Below are 19675 nucleotides of genomic sequence, written 5' to 3' on the forward strand. Positions count from 1 at the left end.
CATTTTAAAGCCTGATTTCTATTTTTATTTTTTTTTGGAATTATTAGCTGTTTTGTGGTTATTCCCCATGCTGCTGGGGATGTTTTTTTCTGTTGTTTTTTGTGAGAAAACACTTTTTTTGAAGTCATAAGCCTAGGATTATTATAGTTCTCTATGTTATTAAAGTATTATCAGACGAATACCATTATTTTGGTAATCCTATTTATTTCATGTATGAAAAAATGTTTTATTTACTTATATAAAGCAGTGTTGAGTCGGACTCCTTGATAATAGAAATGACAGTTTATGAAAATGTTCCAGACAAAAGCTTGCCACACGAAATATGGCGAACAGGCTGACGTACTGTTTCTAAGTACGTCAAAATGACATCTACGGTGAAGCAGGAGGTGAGAGCGGTGCAATCTGGGTGGAAATAAAATGCAGGCCCTTCTCCGCGAGTAGAAAATGAGCGTCAGCTGGGCGAAGGCTTGTCCTGAGCCAATCAGCGGGAGGAGGAGATGCAGAGGGCGGAGCGGGAGAACCACGCGTCCTTCAATAAATGAAAGAAAAGCTGTGTAGCCCCCCGAAGCGTGCATCTCTGAACACTGAAACTACGCACAGGAACGGTAAGAGTTATTTAAATATTATACAGTGTGCTTTGCTATGACTGAGTATGCAAAAGCTGCTGCGCAGGAGAAACCGAGTGCTTTGCATCTTTCCTTCGCCGTTTGAGCAATAAAAGCGCATGAGCCACAGTGGAAACCTGACTACAAAGGGTAATGGTGGCTGAAGCAAACATCCTCTCGCACAGAAGCACCAAGTTGGTATAGCTGTGTGCACTCCCAATATGAGTTATCTTTGTAGCAGCACTGCATGAAACGCAAAATGCCTCCCGCTGTAAAATGCCGGGCTCACGTGGTTTGCAAACTGAAGCAAAAACATCGATCAAAAGAAGTGCCGACAGTGGATTCTATGCACCAAACGATGTCTTGTCTGCATCCTTTTATTTACAATGTATCAAACTTTTGTGACTTGCAGGGCATCATGTCTGACAAGAAGGCAGTGATCAAGAATGCAGACATGTCTGATGAAATGCAGCAGGATGCTGTAGACTGTACCATGCAGGCAATGGAGAAGTACAACATAGAGAAGGATATCGCTGCCTATGTTAAAAAGGTATGGCGCTCACGTTTTAAGTTGGATAAATATGACCTTTTGAAGAACTTTTACATCAGCATTGACCTTCATCTTTCTCATCTTTCCCGCAGGAGTTTGACAAGAAATACAATCCGACATGGCACTGCATCGTTGGCAGGAACTTTGGCAGCTATGTGACGCACGAAACTAAACATTTCATTTACTTCTACTTGGGTCAGGTGGCTATCCTGCTGTTTAAGTCCGGCTAAGGCATACACACTCTTGTCACAATGTGCATGCTGCCACCTTTCTGCAGACATGCCTATCTCCTGGTCCGCTGCTTTCAACAATTACTTTGTGCCAACTGCAACACAAACCATTGATGATCAGTGCTTTAATCATGTCTGCACAGATGATTCATAGGAAGTGGAAGAATTGGGATCAGTCTGATGGTGGCCCTCGGTCAACGTTTGTACATCCGTCTTCGTTATATCTGTGTTTTTGCTTTTGTGCTGACCTGCCCATTATTTCAAAGGAGTTTGTTGTAAAATAACTTATTTTTAGTGCATTAAGATGAGCAACAGAGTTTTTGTTCAAATGCCTTTAATTTCCAGGACTAAAAATGGACTAAAAATGTCAGGACTGTTGCTTGAACCTAATAAAAGCTGTGACATGTGGAGGTTTGTACGTGCTTTAACATTCCTGGTTATGCCTGTGAAGACTTGCAGCGATCCTGTTCTGTATATCTGTAAACTCATTTAGTTGCCTGGTATTGTGATGGTTTTTGTCAAGATCAAATGTTGAGCACAAACCAATTTTGACAATTAAATAGTTCAAATGATGTCTGTGGATGCATTTTAATTTGGTTGTATTGCATGACTTTAAATGGTGTTATGCCTCACATCTGACATAGCCTTAATGCCTTACTTGGTGTTAAGGCTATGACAAGGTGTGGGAATTTTATGTAAAATAATTTAAAACTTAAACTTGCAGTTGGAACTAAAAATGCATTAGAGGTGGCATTGCTTTCATCGTACCAGTTTACTATCAAAGAAATTATGGAATTTCAGCATACATAAGGAAAAGGCTCACACTAGCTGTCCAGTGAGTTGGTGGAATGATTTAAGATCAATTTGTTCAGATTCCAATTTATTAATACACTTGCACAGCCACTCATAAAGCAGACTAGATGTCTTGATAGAAATCTAGTTAATTCTGTATGATGCCTAATAAATTTGAGTATTTTTGGTGTGAAAGGATGCCATTGAAAACAAATGGATTTTACTAGCATTAGTTAGAAGAAAAGAAAATGAAGCAAAAATGGGAGGACATTGGTTCTATAAAACCCAAAAGAACTGGAGAAATGAGAAGCAGAGGAATCATCTCAGATTTCGACCAAACAGCACTCCTAATTTTAGAAAAACAGTGCAAGTGTGAATGCGGTCTCTGAGGCGTTGATGAGACTAGTCTAGAACATGTTACTTTATTCTATTATGAAGAAAGATGACAGCTGATCCAAAACTTAAAAACTAGACTTTATTTATTCATTTAGCAATAACTCAAAGTTATCAGAAAATATTTATCTGAAATTAAAGTTGAATAATATAAATTGGGTGACATTCTGGTCTACACTCCATGCCAGACGGTGGCGTTTATTTTTGGTTCTGTACCAACCGCCACAACAAGACGAAGAAGAAGGACGAACAAAAGTGCTTCCGGGTGATAAACATGTCGGCTTCTGTCGGGGTGTCGGCACCGGTGTTCGACCGTCCTGCCGTCCCTGCCTTCCCGTCCACGGCTCTGTCGGCCGAAGCCGCTCCGTTCAGTCCCGGAGAGTCGGACTGCTCGCCGCTAGACTCTCTGTCGGACGCGGAGAAGCAGTTTTCCCGCTGCGCCGCAAAGCTTCGAGCCCTGAGACCAGACTGCAGCCAGCTGAGAGAGGAGCTCAATCAGCTGTTTGACCAGCTGCTTTCAGAGAACTACAACAGGAGCTGTGAGCTTCCCATCACCATCCGACCAGAGGTAACACAATCTACCAACCAGCAGCCGCTCCTCTTCGGTCATTTTTAAGGGTTTGTTGGTTGTTATAAAGCGTCTTGCTTCTCTTTTCCAGGATGTGTGTGTTCTGCTAAAGCACACCAGTGGCCTTGTACCTCTGAATCAAGAGCATTTAGTTGTTAAATTCTGTCAACTTGTTCATCACCTCCTCAATCAGCTGAAGGTAAGAACGAGCATAATGCAAAAATCTACTTAACCATCTAGGACTTTGTAAACGTGTTGCCCTACAATTGTTCTTAACTTCAAAATCAATTTAAATTGATATATTTGAATTTTTGGCGGTAGCCTCAGGCACCTGTTTACTCTTGTCTTATGTTGTTCATTTGTCTTTTTTGTTTTTCTTGGATGGGCTGAACTGAAACAAATTTCCTCAAGCTTTTGTACAATGACAATAAAGGCTGATTCTGATATTCATTCATTCCTCTTTAACATTTTGAATATCTGGTGGAGGTTGAAGTTAGTTTTTCTGCAGTGTGCTGGGATATATTAACTTGTTTTTATTCTGCTTGGATTTTCTCCAGGTTATAATGGATGAACAGACACTGGATGTGCTGGTAAAATATACTGTCAATGCCCTGAAACAGTGCAGTACATGGACCCACTCAGATGTTCTCTTGGCACTTTCCACAGTCATGTATGGTAATGGATCTCAGTGCCACCAGGTAGAGTATCATTGTTCACTGCTTTTTAAACTGTATTTGGTATTTCCATGGCTTTAATTAAATATTTGAATCTAGGAGTTTCTAAATTCTTATCCTTTCAATTATGTCTCTAATCTTTGTATAATCTTTAATAAACTCCAAAAATATCCCTAAAATAAGTTGACATTTAAACTCAGAGTCTTCATATCTTTGAAGAGTGAAAAATTTTAAGTCAAATTTGTCAATAATTGTTCTACCAGAACCACCCACAGTAATGTTATCCTGTTTCAGTCATGTCTGTTCTTATTTGCATTGAGATTTTGCTCGTTCACAGCTCGTGAGTGACCTGCTGCGTGAAGATGGAGTCATTCTGCAGTACAGTTCTCCTTCCCAGCCAAATATCGAGTTGAGGCATGTTGCGCTCACCTGCATGGCCAACATCTGCCTCAGGTAGACTTCACGACGGCAAAAATGTTCACATTTCTTCATGTTATAGACATAGCCTTCTATTTATCTCATTTTAGATTCCATGTAGTACATCAACACAGAATGGTGCTTAATTGTTTCCTTAACGTCTTTATATGTCCATATTTGAAATGTTCCTTTTGGCTTCTTTTGTGTCATTTTGCCGGATGGCTGCGTGTTTTCCTCTGCAGGATTCCCGGTCAGCCACTTTTGGACGATCAGTACCGAAGTCTTTGTTTCAGACTTTTTCTGAAGACACTGCAGTCACCCAAACCTCCCAACACCGATGATCTCTTCTACTGCATGGTACCTACGACTGGCCTGCTACAATAAGAAAATAGTTGAAAAATGCATGTTTAGTGATGGCTAACACTTGTTTGCTATGTTTTTCTTGCAGGTTATCCAGGCTGCTCTGAAGGGACTTCAGTTCTGTCTGTCAGGTGGGAAGTGGAAATTTGGAGGAGGAGAGGAGCTTGGATCTGTACTGGCTGCACTGAAGGTGGAAAATTGAACCATATTTCCTTCTGCACAAAACTGTCTGGTGAAGTCTGTTCATTTGAGAACTACTGATTCTTTTCATAGAGGCTCATGTTCCAGGGAGCCCCTGGTTTGAGTGTCGACTGGCCAGAGGTAATTTACCCAGCGCCTCTTTCGCAGTATGAAAGTCTCTCTCCACCAAGGCCTACTGAACCACCAAAAACTTTAGAAACACCAAAGGAGGCTGATAAGACTGGAAAAACTTCAGGAGTAAGAGGAACCTTAGTTCTTACTGACTTTAGTACCTACAGAGGATTTTTCTGCATTTATTGCAAGGTGTTCACTTTGTCTCATTTAAGAAAAAAAAGAAGAAATCGAAAGGAAAAGGAAAGAAGACAAAACCTGAAGAAAGCAAAGTGGATGACAGAGAGGAGGAAGATAGAGAAGCGGTGCCTGAAGTCTGCGGAGACGGAGGGGACGGCAGCAGAAATGATGTGGAGAGCTTAGCCAAACAGCCCGCCTCGTTTCTTTACCCGTTCTGGAAGCTGAACAGTTCTGAATCAGAGTTTTCGGACATCGAGGGGAACGCACAAAGCAAGTTAAGGTACACGGAGAGCTTTTTACATATTTGTTCTTTTGATCACAGGGTTCCTCCACTGTTTTGAAAGGAATGCATTTTTTCCAGAAATGTAGTATTTCTTGTCCTCCATACATTCATCTTTCTTTTTTTGTTTTCTGCCACAAATTCAGTCAACTTTTGTTTTTAAACTATAAAAATGATCAGGACAGGACAGAGAACAATGTGTTGGAACCCTGTTTTAATGCGAGTATTTTTATTCCCAACAACAAACCTTTCCATTTTGCCATTTCAGAGTTTACCAGTGCCGTGTTCGTCAGTTAGCCCTGCACTGCATGCTAGCAGTAGTGAAAGCTGTGGAGAAGAGGACTCTGTATGGTTACTGGTCCTCCTTCATCCCAGACTCTCCTGCTGGTGGACCCCCATCTCTAACTCTCCTTACAATTATACTAAAGGACCCCTCACCAAAGGTACAGCCAGTCACAAACATTTGCTCTGGTTTTCATCAGAATGTGTGAAACATTACACTTTGTGTTTAATTAATGTATTCTTTCTTATTCTAGGTGCGACTGTGTGCGCTTCAGGTGCTGTCGGCCATCTTGGATGGCTCCCGGCAGTTTCTGGCTGCGGCTGAAGACACGGCATCACCTCGAACGTCTTACACCCCGTTCTCCTTCATGCTAGCTGCTGCTGTCAGAGAGCTGCACCGCGGCCTCAGCCTGGCTCTTCTGGCTGAAACGTCCTCTCAAACACTCACACAGGTCACAAAGGTGGGCAACCTGATTTATCATTTAATGTTTAGGCAGCTGGTCCTAGACCACAAGCTGAGTGCACGATGATAACCTCAGAGTGCTAATCACAAATTAGCTGCCTACAATCCTAGACTGCTGCTCTGCAGAGGGTGAAATAACACACAACAAGAATTAGTCTCTCCCTTTCCCAAATGGGGGATTGAATTACATTCATACCACACAGCGTCACATGGGCGAGCCACATTGTATTGACTAACATCAAAGAGATTGGGTTTACCACCTGTGGACTGGAAGACAATGCAGCATTGTTCTGTTGACTGCGGGGGTGAAGCGGTGAAGACAACCAAACTCTTAAATACTTCATTTATGATGAAAATGACCATAACTCAGCCTTTGAATAATAAAATTGAGCAAAATAAAGTTAGTTTGTGCTGAAGGAGAGCTTGTGTGACAGACACAGTGCTGCAGTCACGGAGTATCTCCTCTTCTGTCTGTTAGTGCCTGGCGTTCCTGGTGGCCAACGCTCCCTATCATCGCCTCAGACCTGGCCTGCTGAGCCAGCTCTGGAAACAGATTCGTCCTTATGTGCGCCACAGAGGTCTGCACCTTGTCTCAATGACCTCTCTAGCTTTTTAAAGTTTCTCTGTAACTGTATGAATGCTCTGTCTACAGATGTGACCGTACGCGGGTCTGTGCTGAGACTGTACGGGGCGATAGTAACGGCTCAGGCCCCGCTCCCTGAGGTGCAGCTTCTCCTCCAGCAGCCAGAAAACCTCGGCGGTGGCAGCATCTCTGGCTCCGTAACGCCACAGGACTCTGCTCTCAGCTGGAGACACAGGAATGGAGCAGCCTCGCCTGTTCGGACACCAGCAGCTTTCTCCCAACAAAACTCAAGCACGCATTCCCCCCAGCTCCCTCACACACCGAGAGAGGAGGAGAAGTCGTCACCGTGGCTGTTGAAGCTGTGTGTTTCTCTGGTGACTCAGCCCAGGGAGGAGCAGTCAGACAGTGAGGGAGCTGGAGGCAGTGGTGCTTTAGAGCCCTCTCCTGTTCGACTAGAAGCTCTGCAGGTAAAGATTATGGAAACGACTTGTAAATGCTTTAAAGAAGCATTCCTCAAGATATGTTTTATTTTATCTTTCAGGTGTTGTCCCATCTGGTACGCGGTTATTTCCCTCTTGCTCAATCAAGCCTGTATGAGATCGGGCAGCTGAGCGTTCGGTGCCTCGAGGAGACAGACCCCTCCATACAGCTACACAGTGCAAAGGTAAAGCTGTCTACCTCAGCTGCAAGCATTACACATGGTCACAAAACTACAATAAGCAAAGGACCTTTGTGGCTTTGTTGTATTTTTTCAGCTACTAGAGGAGTTTGGTGCAGGAATAATCCAACAGTACAGAGCTGAGAACAGTGTTCCTGACAACTATAAGGTTCCTGTGAACCAGGTAAGATCCTTTGCTTTGGTCTCGGGATGCAACTATTATCTTATTAATCGATTAGTAACATATTTTTCATCAAGGCACTTATGCCTTTTTTATGTAATACTAGAGATGCATTAAAATGCAAATAAGCAATTCAGATCCTTTTTTAAATAATAAAAATTTTTTAAAAATTGCATAAAATGCAATACCATAGCATTCCTTTAGGGAATTTGAAGTGGGTGAAGCTAAAACTATGCCACTTGAGGAGTTTTGAGCAAAACATATTTTCAAACGAAGCTGTTTTTTTTGTCTTCAATGCCAAATGTGCATATTTCATACAATTTTGGCTTAATTACTGCTCTGAATACAATGTTTTTTCAGCAAATTGTCTTTTTTAAGTCTGTATACTCCAGTTGATTATTAATCACTTACTAAATTAGTATTCCCTAGTTAAGGTAGATTTAAGAGTTTGTTGTGAAAACTGAAGGCTCAGCTTTTCAGAAGATTAAACATTATGTCATGATGGGTTACAGGACACGTCCAAAATCACACAAATTTAAAATGGATAACAATAAATGACATCCAAGTTGCCTGTGATGGTCCAACATTCAGCTGGGTTGTGCTCATGTCATGTTGGCCAACCTGTGGTCCTAATGCAGTGTTTCCCGCTTGTAGGTGGTGGAGTTTTGGTTAGAAGTGTTGAGTGGGCCACTAAATGCAGCACTACAGAATGAACAACATCCCACGCTACAGGCAAGCGCCTGCGACACGCTCGCCTCCATCCTGCCACAGGCCTTCGCCCAGCTGCCTGTGAGTTTCTTCTTTGATCACCTTCTAATTTTCCGAAGATAAAATTGAAATTCCTCCAGCTATATTTGCAATCTTGGTTTTCAGGATAAAACCCAGCTGATGTGCATCACCGTGCTGCTGGGCCTGACCTACATTGAGAACTATCTGGTGAAGACTGCAGCCGTCAGGGCTTTGGGAGTTTACATACTGTTCCCTTGTTTGAGAGAGGCAAGTAATCGGTAAAGATCAGCCTCTGTGCTGTTGAGTCATCTGAATGTTTTCAGATATTCTCTTATTATATTCTCCTCTCAGGATGTGATGTTTGTGGCTGATACTGCGAACATTATCCTCGCTGCCCTTGATGACCGATCTACAAACGTCCGTGCAAAAGCTGCGTGGTCTTTGGGAAACCTCACAGACACACTAATCATTAATATGTAAGACTGCTTGGGTTCATAAAGCAGAGAGAATAGGGTGAAAAGTCTGGAACTTCCTCTTAAATCAGCAGCAACGTACTTAAAGGTGGACATTACTGGATATTTCAACTTGAACACTCAATAAAACAGATTTTAGAATTGATTGGTTTGGAACTACAACTGTACTAAGCATTTTATTTATGATTAAAATCCTGATCAGTGCCAGAAAATCAACCAAATTACACTCTGTACTCCGTCCCTGGTAGAGTGGTCAAACAACCAGCCAAAAATGTAAAGAAATTTGTTGAGTGTTGCAGTTGCAAAGGGGCATTTAAGCCAATAATATATCATCTTCATGTAAAACTTTGACCCAGTACAGAAAATCTACCAAAAAAATTGAACTTCTGCATCAAATTCTTGTTTGTTGTATCATAATTCCATCCTGACTAAAAACACTTTAAATTCATCATTAAAATCTGAGAATTGAATACCTTCATGGCCATAATGATTGTAAACTTCTGGACCTGATCTGTATATTTCTCTATCTCCAGGCAGAATGTAGGTGTGGATTTCCAGGAAGAATTGTCCGACATGCTTCTGCTGAAGATGCTGCAGGCAGCAACTCGAGCAGCTGCAGACAGAGACAAGGTGAAAAGAAAAAAAACAACAAAAAAAACACATTCACTCAGATTTACGGTAGTAACCCCAGATCTCCCGAGGGCAACGTGTTCAAGCTAATATGTTACTTTGTTTTCTTCTCCTCTAACCTTCCAGGTGAAGTGCAATGCAGTGCGAGCACTTGGAAATCTGCTTCATTTCCTGCGTCACAGTCAGATGACTCGGCCTGTTTTCCAACGCCCTCTGGAAGACGCGGTTCGTGCTCTGGTCAAAACCGTCCAATCGGAAGCAGCTATGAAAGTCAGGTGGAATGCCTGTTATGCACTGGGAAATGCGTTCAGAAATTCCTCTCTGCCGCTTGGTAACTATTTTTTTTTTTATTATTTTCTCTTAAGAGTCTAGAGATTCAAGTGAATATTATGCAAAATTCACTTTCTGCCCATTTTTATACTTTCAGTTGGGCCTTGACTGCTTTTAAAAACTGTCCAGGCATTTAAAAAAACACTCAAATGTTTTTTAGCAATAGGTTAATGTTTTTTTTTTTTTTTTTATGTCTGGAAAACAAATTGCTTTAACAACCTTCTTTGTAAAGTCACAACAAAGTGCAGTACCTCGTTACCTAGCAACCCCAGCGAGCCCAGTTTGTCATATAGCAACCCAAGCAGAGCTCCGGCACGTTTGGTTGTTGTTACCAATCAGAAATCACATACTACAGTCCTGTTGCTTGTGCAGAAGGTTCCATTTCTGCTTTTCAAAGATATGGTTGTATAATTGCGCATCTGTTTTCAGCAATTTTCATCTGCTGAAACGTTGAGTTGGGGGGGCGTGTCTAGTAGAAGCTGACTTGGATTTAAAGTGACAAGATGTCCTTAAGAAACGGCTCATTCTGAAAGGAGCTCAAAATATTCAGAACTGATCAGACAAAAATCTCATTATCTAAGAATGATTTTGTGCAAAAAATGTAATGAACATGTTTTGCATAGCCCATAGACCTTTCCTAACCCAATTGAAGGGAGCATAATAAGTCCCCTTTTAGGAGTAGCTAATGATTTAGATCTAAGTCTAAATTTTAGCAATAACTTTCCGTTTTCCGGATTTTGCTGATGTCAAACATTACAGCTGCCTGTTGTTTCTGTCTTCATGACAGAGACGGCTCCATGGTCTCAGGATGCCTTCTCCGCCCTCTGCCATGTGGTCACCTCCTGCAAAAACTTCAAAGTCCGCATCAAGTCAGCCGCCGCCCTCGCGGTGCCAGCTCAACGCAGCTGCTACGGTGACACAAAGCGCTTCAGCTGCGTGTGGCGCTCTCTGGCCACAGCCCTGGAAAACAGCGAAGACGCAGTCGACTTTCTGGAGTACCGCTACAGTGCCAGCCTGCGACACACGCTCTCTGAGGCTCTGCTGCACCTGCTCAGCCTCGGCACGCTGCAGGACATGCCTGAACTCAGCGCTTCGTTGGCCGGGGAGGAGGGCAGGGTCATCAGAGAGCATTTATTCAAGTATCTTAAAGCGGAGGAAGGAGAAGGAAAAACAGGAGAAGATGAAGCAGGAGAGGAGAGGAACTGTGGGGAGGAGAGTGGACAGCTGCAGCAAAGACTGGGTCGACTCCAGGAGGCGCTTGTCAGACTTAAGAGCCTGAAGGCTGAAGAGGAGGGAGGGGAGCAGGAGAAGGACATGGTGGTTAATTTCCTCGAGGATCTGTTGAAGATATGTGAGGAGTTTTAGAAATTTACTTTAACCTGAGTTTATGGTAAATCAGGCTGGGGCAAAAAGTAAGAGAAGAGCAGATCAGTGTTGATACATTTGAACAACATGTTTTCAGAAGAATTAAAATCTGCTTTGATGATGAATTTGTCCTTCAGATTTCAAACGCTCACAGCATATATATATATATATATATATATCAATTTACGCAAATTATTAAAATGATATTAAAACAGTTTACCCCTGAGAAAACTGAGATGAAATAAAAAGCCGAGGGGGGAGAAGATCCCCAAACCTGACCCCCAACTCAGAGACAGGGTCTCTGGGAGGTGAAAAAAAGCCTCTGGAACTCAAAAATATGTTCATGTAAAGATGTAAACATGAAATATAAACATGGTTGAAAATAACAATCCTTTTGTGTCAACATTTGAAGTAACAATAGTTACTATTTAGGTTATGTGCAGGTTATTTTATGTTTTATCATCCCTTTTTTTTCTATACTGCTACATTGATTTCTATTGTATTTAGTTAATAAAAAACACTTGTACTTGCCTATTATCTTTGACCTGTAATTTATCATAGTCATAATCGACTGACTGAAGTCGAGTCACCAAATTATTCAATTACACTTTTTGGAAACATTAGTATTGGTATCGGCAATACTGGCCTTGTATTTACATGATTTCAGATCAATACCAGAGTTCCCAGTATTGCACACCCCTATATGAACCACACTACACCGTCTTTGGCTAGATATATGACTGAGTGTATAGATATATTTTACATTTCTTGTATTATTGTATAATATCTGATGTCTGAAAGTAGATTGATACCTCTGTTTTTCTGATTCTTCCAAATTTTTCTTCCGTCACAAAACCTACAGTGCCTTGCAAAAGTATTCAAACCCCTTGAACTTTTTGCCACTTGTGTATGTGTATTTTAAAATATATTGTGAGGTGGAAGGTAGTTTGTTTTCAATTTTATTTTTTACAAATAAAATTTTGAAAGCCATGGCATATGTGTACTCTGGCACCCCCTATCCAATGTGATTAAGATCCAAACATTGACTAAACTTTGTGTTTTGATATGGTGCCTTTAATGGTGAAAAGTACAATGTACATCACTATATTTCTCCTGGATATTTTGGGGTAAGTTGCTCTCAGAGGATACTTTGATCATGGCAGGGTTTTTTTCAGGGAAAATAGTCTTTTCTCAGATTTACAAACAGCTGGGGCAAAATATGTTTAACCCAGTTCTATGCTGTCAAATTATACTTTCTGCAGAATGTCAAATTTTTCAACACATTTTGCCATCAGGATGCCACCAAAAAAGTAGGTTTGTGGCCCACAATGTGGTAACACACAAACTAAAAGTTTTTGATGCCAATTCAGTCACATGTATTTATTGTTTATAGCTTGGCATTTCTATTGACTGTATTTTTTTTCTGTGTATATGTTGTATTTGATGCAACATATACACAAATTTCTTTTTCAGAATTTCCTTGAAAAAGGGGTTTTTAATCTCAATGGGTTTTTATTGTGATTTTTGTAAAGATTAAATGAAAAAAATAAACATGTGTACTAACCGTTGCGTTTCATCTGATCAGTCTTCGCAGAAATCAATAATTAATGCAAAGTGCCACCATAAAAGATCCCAAGCAGAAATGTTTGACGGAAAACTAATACACCACGTGTGTAGTACCAGCAGTGGCCACTAGGTGGAAGAAAAGGCTGGAATGTGCATGAACCGGATGTTGATTGTCTTTGCGTGGATCTTTCACAGACCACGCTGCTGCCACAGCAATGGACACATTCGAGCTGTTTAGGAAACTCGGAGCCGGTGCTAAATTTGACTTAAAGAGATTTGGTCAAGATGCTGCTCGGTTTAAGGTACTCTTGATAACAATTCTCGGCGGAAGTAGTACCTAATACTAATAGCCGCTGCTCATGTTGGCTGGCAGTGATATCTGTTGCTTCTCTAGTTTCTCTTCCCTTTTGATGATTAGCTGTGCTATTATTATACTAGGCACTATGGTAACAGCAGAACCTGCATATGTTCTGACCCATTGTGTAGGTGGCCAGGTCTCAGGGCAGAGAAGCGTCGCTGGATTCCCTGTCTGCGATCAACTACTTCGGCACAGGAGCAGCTAATGGAGCCCAGAGTGTGGATGAGGATGGCATCGAAAGTGGAGACTCTGAAGTAGGAGGCAAAAGAAAACGCAAAGAGCGACCGGGAGAAGTGAGACACAAAAGCAAGATGACGGAAAGCAGCCTGGTGGAGGAGGACGGTAAAGGACGCAGAATCCATGCTTGTTTCTCAGGCTTTTTATTTTTATTTTATTTTATTTTTTACTCTTTTATAATTTAAGAGTGACAATATTAGATAAATAAGAAATAGTTTTTAATTGTGAATTAGGGCATTTATACACACAGCCACAGAAGTACTTTTTTTTTATACCCGCTTTGTACTAATGGAGATTAAAAGTTTTGTCCATTCTTCTTTGTAAATGAGCTCAACATCAGTCATATTGGATGAAGCGCATCTGTGACGGACAGATACAGTTCTGTCTTTATCAAAAGTGTTTCACTTTGACAGAGAGATCTGGTTTTGAAATGACAAATGAGGCTTTTAGCAGCTTGCCTTACTGTAGGTGCAAATTGTAAAAAGTAAATTTTTCAGAGTATAAGCTCTCTTCTCTGTTTTTATCTCCAGCTGGTGGTGAACCACTGACTGAGACCCAGAGAGGCGGCATCACCTGGACCTCCTCCTTGGACAGAAAGATCCAAGACGTACAGAAGGATGGGACGGAGAAATTCTCGCTCAAGAGGCTGAAGCATCTTCATCAGGAGAAGGTCTCCTCTCACTGAAACCCCCAGAAAGAGATTTTTGTCTGCTTTTCTATAACTTGGACATCCATGAAAAGAACTCTACACTCCTTAAGGCTTTTTTTTTTTCTTTCTGGGTTTGGCTTTAAGGTGAATCGCATTCGTGCGCAGCACCGTATAAACGTCCATGGCTGCGATGTGCCCGACCCGGTTTGCTCGTTTGAGGAGCTTCAGTCCGAGTATCGTCTCAACCCGCGCGTTCTTCAGAACCTCAAGGACGCAGGACTGAACACGCCAACGCCAATACAGATGCAGGCCATACCGCTCATGATGCATGTGAGTTAAAATACTTTGCAATTGGCCAATCAGAGCACAGACCTCAGGTTTTCTTTTAATTTGAGATTATTTCTGCTGGTCTGGTTTCTCTTTCAGGCTCGGGAGCTGTTAGCGTGCGCGCCGACCGGATCTGGAAAGACTTTGGCCTTCTCTCTTCCGCTGCTCGCCCACCTGCAGCAGCCTGCAAACCTGGGCTTCAGGGCTCTGGTCATCTCCCCGACTAGAGAACTGGCCAGCCAGGTACACAGATTGTTTCTACCCCAGTCAGGATAACAGAATTTACTGGATGATAAATTGTCTCTGAAATTATTGCGGTAAACGATAATATTGTTGTTTTGAGACAGTTTTTTTTTTTTTTGTACAGAACACTCCACACTGAAACTGGAAGATAGTTTTTATTTCCAAAATAACACAGAAACATAAACAATAAAATGAAATAAAAACTACCCACAACTGAAACCATGTGCAAAATGGATTATGAGCTCTGTAAATGAAAATGATGGAAAAATCAAAATGGAAATTATTGAACTCTTTTTAATTCATCATGCGATTAATGAATCAATTGCTTATCGCAACAGGCTTGTTTCAGACCTTATTTTTGTGTAATTCACCTCTTACTAGTGTCGACTGGATTTATCAAATACCTATTATGATATCAATCAAGTATTGGTTAAAAACTTGAATTAAAGCTGTAGAAAAAGCAGCTGGTGCTCACAATGCTTTAGATATTTCACTGGTTGTTGCAGAGGAAGAAGATGCTGAAATTTAAGTTTACTTGTTTAATAGTTTATTTGATTTTGTTGAATGTTAGACAAAAAGTAGCTTTATTAAACCTGAAGCAGAGCTTTAACGTCATCTTACATCTAAGATTTAATTTTTAGGTTAAGATACAGCGGATCTTGTGGATCTTCTTGTGACCGATAGCTTAATGAGTTTCATATGATCCTTTTTAGACTCTCTTCAAAACTGTGGCTTTAACTGAAGGATACGAATACTGAGAAAATTCCTACATGGTGCTCAAGATGACTCAATGCTTAAGTTGAACCAAAAGTAGCTTTAATAAAGTTTTAGTTTGAGGTTTAAACACCTGTTGCACATGTTGCCTGGTTATTTCATCCTTTACCGTGGTATTGCTGCAGATGTGTGCTCTTTTCGTAGGTACTATTTCCATGTCAGCACTCCATGTTAGCTTTGTTGTGTTGTGTTCAGACCTACAGAGAGCTGCTGCGCCTGTCAGACGGAGTCGGCTTTAGAGTTCATATCATCGATAAAGCTTCCCTGGCAGCTAAGAAGTACGGTCCACAGTCAAATAAAAAATATGGTGAGTGGTCGCAAATGTTGTCTTTTGGAAATGTTGAGGTCTTTCATTTTTGTTTATTATTAAATCCTGTGGATTTTTTTTTTTTTTTTTTTTTGTGCAGACATACTTGTCAGCACTCCCAACAGACTGATCTATCTTCTCAATCAGGATCCTCCAGGAATCAACCTGAGCAGGTATAATTTATCACACTTCTCATTTTGTTAATTTAACATCTGTCTTCACTCTGGACACCCCTTTTGTTTCTCAGTGTGGAGTGGCTGGTTGTGGACGAGTCCGATAAGCTGTTCGAGGACGGGAAGACGGGCTTCAGGGAGCAGCTGGCGACCATTTTTCTGGCATGTTCTAACGCCAAGGTGCGCAGGGCTTTCTTCAGCGCCACCTGCACGCCGGAGGTGGAAAAGTGGTGCCGCCTGAACCTCGACAACTTGGTTTCTGTCAACATCGGACACAGGTAGCGCTCTGCCAGTAGAACTGAATACCTCTTTGTGTTTTAACATAATAATGCTGTTCAAAATGTTCAGAAATACAGCGGTGGAGACGGTGGAACAGGAGCTGCTGTTTGTCGGGGAGGAGAACGGGAAGCTTGTGGCCATGAGGGACATCATCAAAAAAGTAAGGAGCGCTTTTTTGTGTTTTTGAACCTTTTTTGTTGGTGGAGTGAAGCATGTTTTCCTCTTTGTGCTCCAGGGTTTCCTGCCTCCCATGCTGGTGTTCGTTCAGTCCATAGAGCGAGCGCGGGAGCTTTTCCACGAGTTGGTGTACGAAGGGATCAATGTTGACGTGATCCACGCAGAACGAACACAGCAGCAGGTAGAAAGAAACACACACCACACACACATTCTTACTGTCTTGCCATCTGTTATTCGATCCTTTCATTCTCAGTTAGCTGTCCATCCATTCATCCATGAGTTTATCTATCTTTCCACCCTTCTCCTTAAATATTTGTTTTATTATTTTTATTATTACTTTTTATGACTATAAATAGAAATTCTGCTCCTGGAAAGAACTTGGCTTTTATTAAACAGTAGTTTAATAAAACTACTTGCTTGCTGCAGGTGCTGCAGGACACTGGTGACATAAAGTAATGTTACTTTACAGCTAAGCAGCAAACAATAACTGTATTTAATCACATTTTTAAAGATATTATTGTTTGATGCTCTCATGGATCCAGGAGTGAAAAATAGTGAAAGTAACAATTCAAGAATATTTTTGAGTTTTTCAGGATGGTAAACATCATCATGAAGCATTTTTTAGTGTCATGTTAAAGGAAAATACTATAAATACAATTGAAAAAAGTAATGGGATAGTTAATGGTACGATAATAGAGCATCGCTTCCGTATATCCATCTGTTTGTCAGTCATTGTACAGAAGAACAACGAAATTCGTTTCAGCCTGCATGTCTGTCCATGCATTTATCCATCTGTCCTTTCATCTGTCCATCACTATCCGTCCATCATAGTGAGCGTTTGCATTTAGACATTGAGTCTGGAAAAGTTTAGAGTCTAGCCAAGACTAACCAGGAACCCTAGCATGGCTGATGGCGTCCTGACTGGCTGCTGCGTTTCAGAGGGACAACGTGGTGAACAGCTTTCGCTCCGGGAAGATTTGGGTGCTGATCTGCACGGCTCTGCTCGCCAGAGGAATTGACTTCAAAGGAGTGAACCTGGTGCTGAATTACGACTTCCCCACCAGCGCCGTGGAGTACATTCACAGAATCGGTGGGTTTATTGGCGGACTACTGTTCAGCAATGTTTATTTATTTGACTTTGAGATTGGCTAAAGTTACAACATTAGTCGAGTATTTTGTGGCAGTGTAAATTAAATAGAATTTCTTAAATGCTTTTTCATTCTCGTGTTTTTTTTCTTCATGAATCTCTGTCTATCCCTCAGGCCGTACGGGCAGAGCTGGACATCAAGGGAAGGCCATCACCTTCTTTACAGAAAATGACAAACCGTTGTTGCGCAGGTACAAAATAAACCGATTATGTTCGAACAACCAGGAGGGAAAGCTTGAGTTGAATGTTGTGAACATTCTGTAATCTAAGCTGTTATGGAGGATTGGGAAGATGATGGCTATTTTCCCTTTTTTTTTTCTTTTCTTTTCTAACATGTATATGTTTTTCTCATCTGAACAGCATTGCTAATGTTATAAAACAAGCTGGGTGCCCTGTGCCGGACTACATGGTTGGCTTCAAAAAGATCCACAGGTAAGTGAGATGTGTGATTATAATCAACCCAAGCTGTGTATCAATTACACAAAGTACTGCCTTACCGTTTTAAGTTTTGATCATCACACTTTGGATATTTTGTTTTTCTTTCAGCAAAGTAAAGCGAAGGCTTGAGAAGAAACCTCCCAGTAGGAGCACCATTTGCACAACCCCTCGCTTCCTCATGAAGAAGAAAGTCAAAGCTGAGAAAAAAGAACATAAGAAAGCGTCAAACAGCAAACAAAAAGGAGAGAATGGGACTCAGACAGCGCAACAGCAGGACAAGAAGAAGAAGACAAAAGGAAAAGTTCAAAAAGCAGGACAGAAAAAAGGAAAACCTAAAGCAGCAGTTCAGAAAGGAGGATCAAAATTAGGAGGAGCCAAGTTAAAAAAGTAAGCACGGGCTTCACCGGCTGCTTGTTGAAGAGTGATTCATGAACACCTTAGAGTTCAAATAAATTAATCACTTTCACCAAAAATGCTTATAGGAAAACATTAATTGACTTATAATATAATGAATAATATTAAAACTTCAGGACTAACTTCATAAGAGCTACATGTAATAATAATATTCTTTGTCTTTTTTTAAATCAGGAAAAACAGATGAAAAATTTACAAAAGGACAAGAGGACGGTGGTTCGGAGTTACAGTGGACTTTTTCATGAATATTCTGTTTAATGCTTTCACAGTTCTGGATTTTATAATCAGAATAAAGAAAAACCTTTTATACATTGTCATTTTGCAGCCTTTTGTTTGTTTATCCATTTTGTCATTAAAAACCTCTGTCTTATCGACATTAAAAATGAGAAATTGCACTCTTTGGTGTTTGTGTTTACAGATTTGTCTCAGTAAATCAGAATATCATTGAAAATTTCAGTAACTGAATTCAAAAAGTGAAATCTATAGATTCATTACAAACAGAGTAATATGCTTACAGCTTTTCTATTACTTTAGATTATTATAGTTTGCAGATAATTAAAACTTTTAATAAAGTTACAAGTGCTGTTGCTAAAAAGCTGATTGTCGCCAGGAAGATTAAGTGGAAGAAAAAAAGTGTTTAAGAAAAATTTGCTAAAGCAAAAAAAAAAAAAAACAAACATGGGAAGGTTATGAAGCAAAGCCCACAGTGTATCTTTTTGAGTTTCATGATTTGAATTAAATTTGTGAAGTAAATACAAATAAAAGATGACATTTATATTAAACAAGGAGCGTTGAAATTAGGGTTGGAAGGAGGGCTGAAAGGATGATGGCGAGTTGGAAGTAAGGTTGGAATGAAATTTGGAATTAGTGCTGGAAGTAGGATTAGAGGGAAGATTGAATGGAAAATTAAAAGATGGGTTGAAAGGAGGGTTCCCTCTAATCCTACTTCTAACACTCCCAAATTTAATTCCAACTCTCCCTTTTGGTTTCTGGAGGTCATTTAATCCTTTATTTTGGATTTTGCCTGTTTTTTCCTCAGCCATTTCATGCCCAGTTCTTAGTATAACTGCACAGTGTGCAGCATCTGTGTGTGCTTAAGAAAATGAGTGAGAACAATTTAAATCCAATGAAGAAGTCTTAGGTTTGTATCAATTTAACTGAAGAAATGGGAAAAATGTGACGGGCTGCTTTAACAAAGTGCCTGGCTGACTGCTTCCTGCCCACAGCAGTCACGAACTGATCATCTCCATGACAGGCCGCGTTGATGCTGTCATTAGTGTAGAAGGAGTCCTGACCATCTATTAAGAGCTTATACTGGACATGTGAACAGGTCTCATTTTTAAAAATTATTTTTTTATTCGTTGTATGATATATTCAAAAGTAAGATAAAGTAAATCTTTGAGTTTCTATTTTCTGTAAGCCATAATAAAGTTGTAGTAATTCAGTTTAATTACAGAAATAAATGTACTTCTCTAAATTCTAATTTATTTATGGAGACGGGCACATGCGGTAAAAGAGAGCGCTACCATTA

At 40.6% G+C, this 19675-nt stretch overlaps 3 protein-coding genes across 3 annotated transcripts; all 3 read left to right on the forward strand.

Moving 5' to 3' along the window:
* The first annotated feature begins 492 nt into the window (after positions 1-492).
* On the forward strand, positions 493-1957 carry dynll2b (dynein, light chain, LC8-type 2b). The gene is made up of 3 exons (XM_007556323.2): positions 493-605; positions 1018-1155; positions 1248-1957. The coding sequence occupies exons 2-3, from the start codon at positions 1024-1026 to the stop codon at positions 1383-1385; spliced, it is 270 nt and encodes an 89-aa protein (XP_007556385.1). The 5' UTR covers positions 493-605; positions 1018-1023; the 3' UTR covers positions 1386-1957.
* Positions 1958-2732: 775 nt separating this feature from the next.
* Positions 2733-11180, forward strand: heatr6 (HEAT repeat containing 6). The gene is made up of 20 exons (XM_007556335.2): positions 2733-3138; positions 3230-3337; positions 3696-3836; positions 4150-4265; positions 4472-4586; positions 4678-4779; positions 4863-5027; positions 5117-5361; positions 5630-5804; positions 5898-6104; positions 6585-6684; positions 6759-7156; positions 7231-7353; positions 7445-7531; positions 8183-8317; positions 8402-8524; positions 8609-8733; positions 9264-9360; positions 9487-9691; positions 10478-11180. The coding sequence occupies exons 1-20, from the start codon at positions 2752-2754 to the stop codon at positions 11053-11055; spliced, it is 3732 nt and encodes a 1243-aa protein (XP_007556397.2). The 5' UTR covers positions 2733-2751; the 3' UTR covers positions 11056-11180.
* A 1589-nt stretch (positions 11181-12769) lies between these two features.
* On the forward strand, positions 12770-18461 carry ddx52 (DEAD (Asp-Glu-Ala-Asp) box polypeptide 52). The gene is made up of 15 exons (XM_007556346.2): positions 12770-12923; positions 13108-13321; positions 13747-13886; positions 14010-14195; positions 14292-14435; positions 15405-15516; positions 15617-15689; positions 15764-15967; positions 16038-16128; positions 16204-16326; positions 17085-17235; positions 17408-17483; positions 17653-17724; positions 17839-18117; positions 18319-18461. Exons 1-15 carry the CDS (start codon positions 12837-12839, stop codon positions 18329-18331), a joined length of 1965 nt encoding a protein of 654 aa, XP_007556408.1. The 5' UTR covers positions 12770-12836; the 3' UTR covers positions 18332-18461.
* The last annotated feature ends 1214 nt before the right edge of the window (positions 18462-19675 follow it).

This window comes from Poecilia formosa, unplaced genomic scaffold, assembly GCF_000485575.1.
Source record: "Poecilia formosa unplaced genomic scaffold, Poecilia_formosa-5.1.2 Scaffold3, whole genome shotgun sequence".
Lineage (NCBI taxonomy): Eukaryota > Metazoa > Chordata > Actinopteri > Cyprinodontiformes > Poeciliidae > Poecilia > Poecilia formosa.

Bases quoted from the DNA above. Each gene is read 5' to 3' on its own strand.
- dynll2b (XM_007556323.2), top strand. From the start codon at position 1,024: ATGTCTGACAAGAAGGCAGTGATCAAGAATGCAGACATGTCTGATGAA. The intron at 1,156-1,247 runs GTATGGCGCTCA...TCTTTCCCGCAG, and splicing joins TCGCTGCCTATGTTAAAAAG to GAGTTTGACAAGAAATACAA.
- heatr6 (XM_007556335.2), top strand. From the start codon at position 2,752: ATGCCAGACGGTGGCGTTTATTTTTGGTTCTGTACCAACCGCCACAAC. The intron at 7,532-8,182 runs GTAAGATCCTTT...TCCCGCTTGTAG, and splicing joins ATAAGGTTCCTGTGAACCAG to GTGGTGGAGTTTTGGTTAGA. The intron at 9,361-9,486 runs GTGAAAAGAAAA...CTAACCTTCCAG, and splicing joins CAGCTGCAGACAGAGACAAG to GTGAAGTGCAATGCAGTGCG.
- ddx52 (XM_007556346.2), top strand. From the start codon at position 12,837: ATGGACACATTCGAGCTGTTTAGGAAACTCGGAGCCGGTGCTAAATTT. The intron at 16,327-17,084 runs GTAGAAAGAAAC...GCTGCGTTTCAG, and splicing joins CAGAACGAACACAGCAGCAG to AGGGACAACGTGGTGAACAG. The intron at 17,484-17,652 runs GTACAAAATAAA...TCATCTGAACAG, and splicing joins GACAAACCGTTGTTGCGCAG to CATTGCTAATGTTATAAAAC.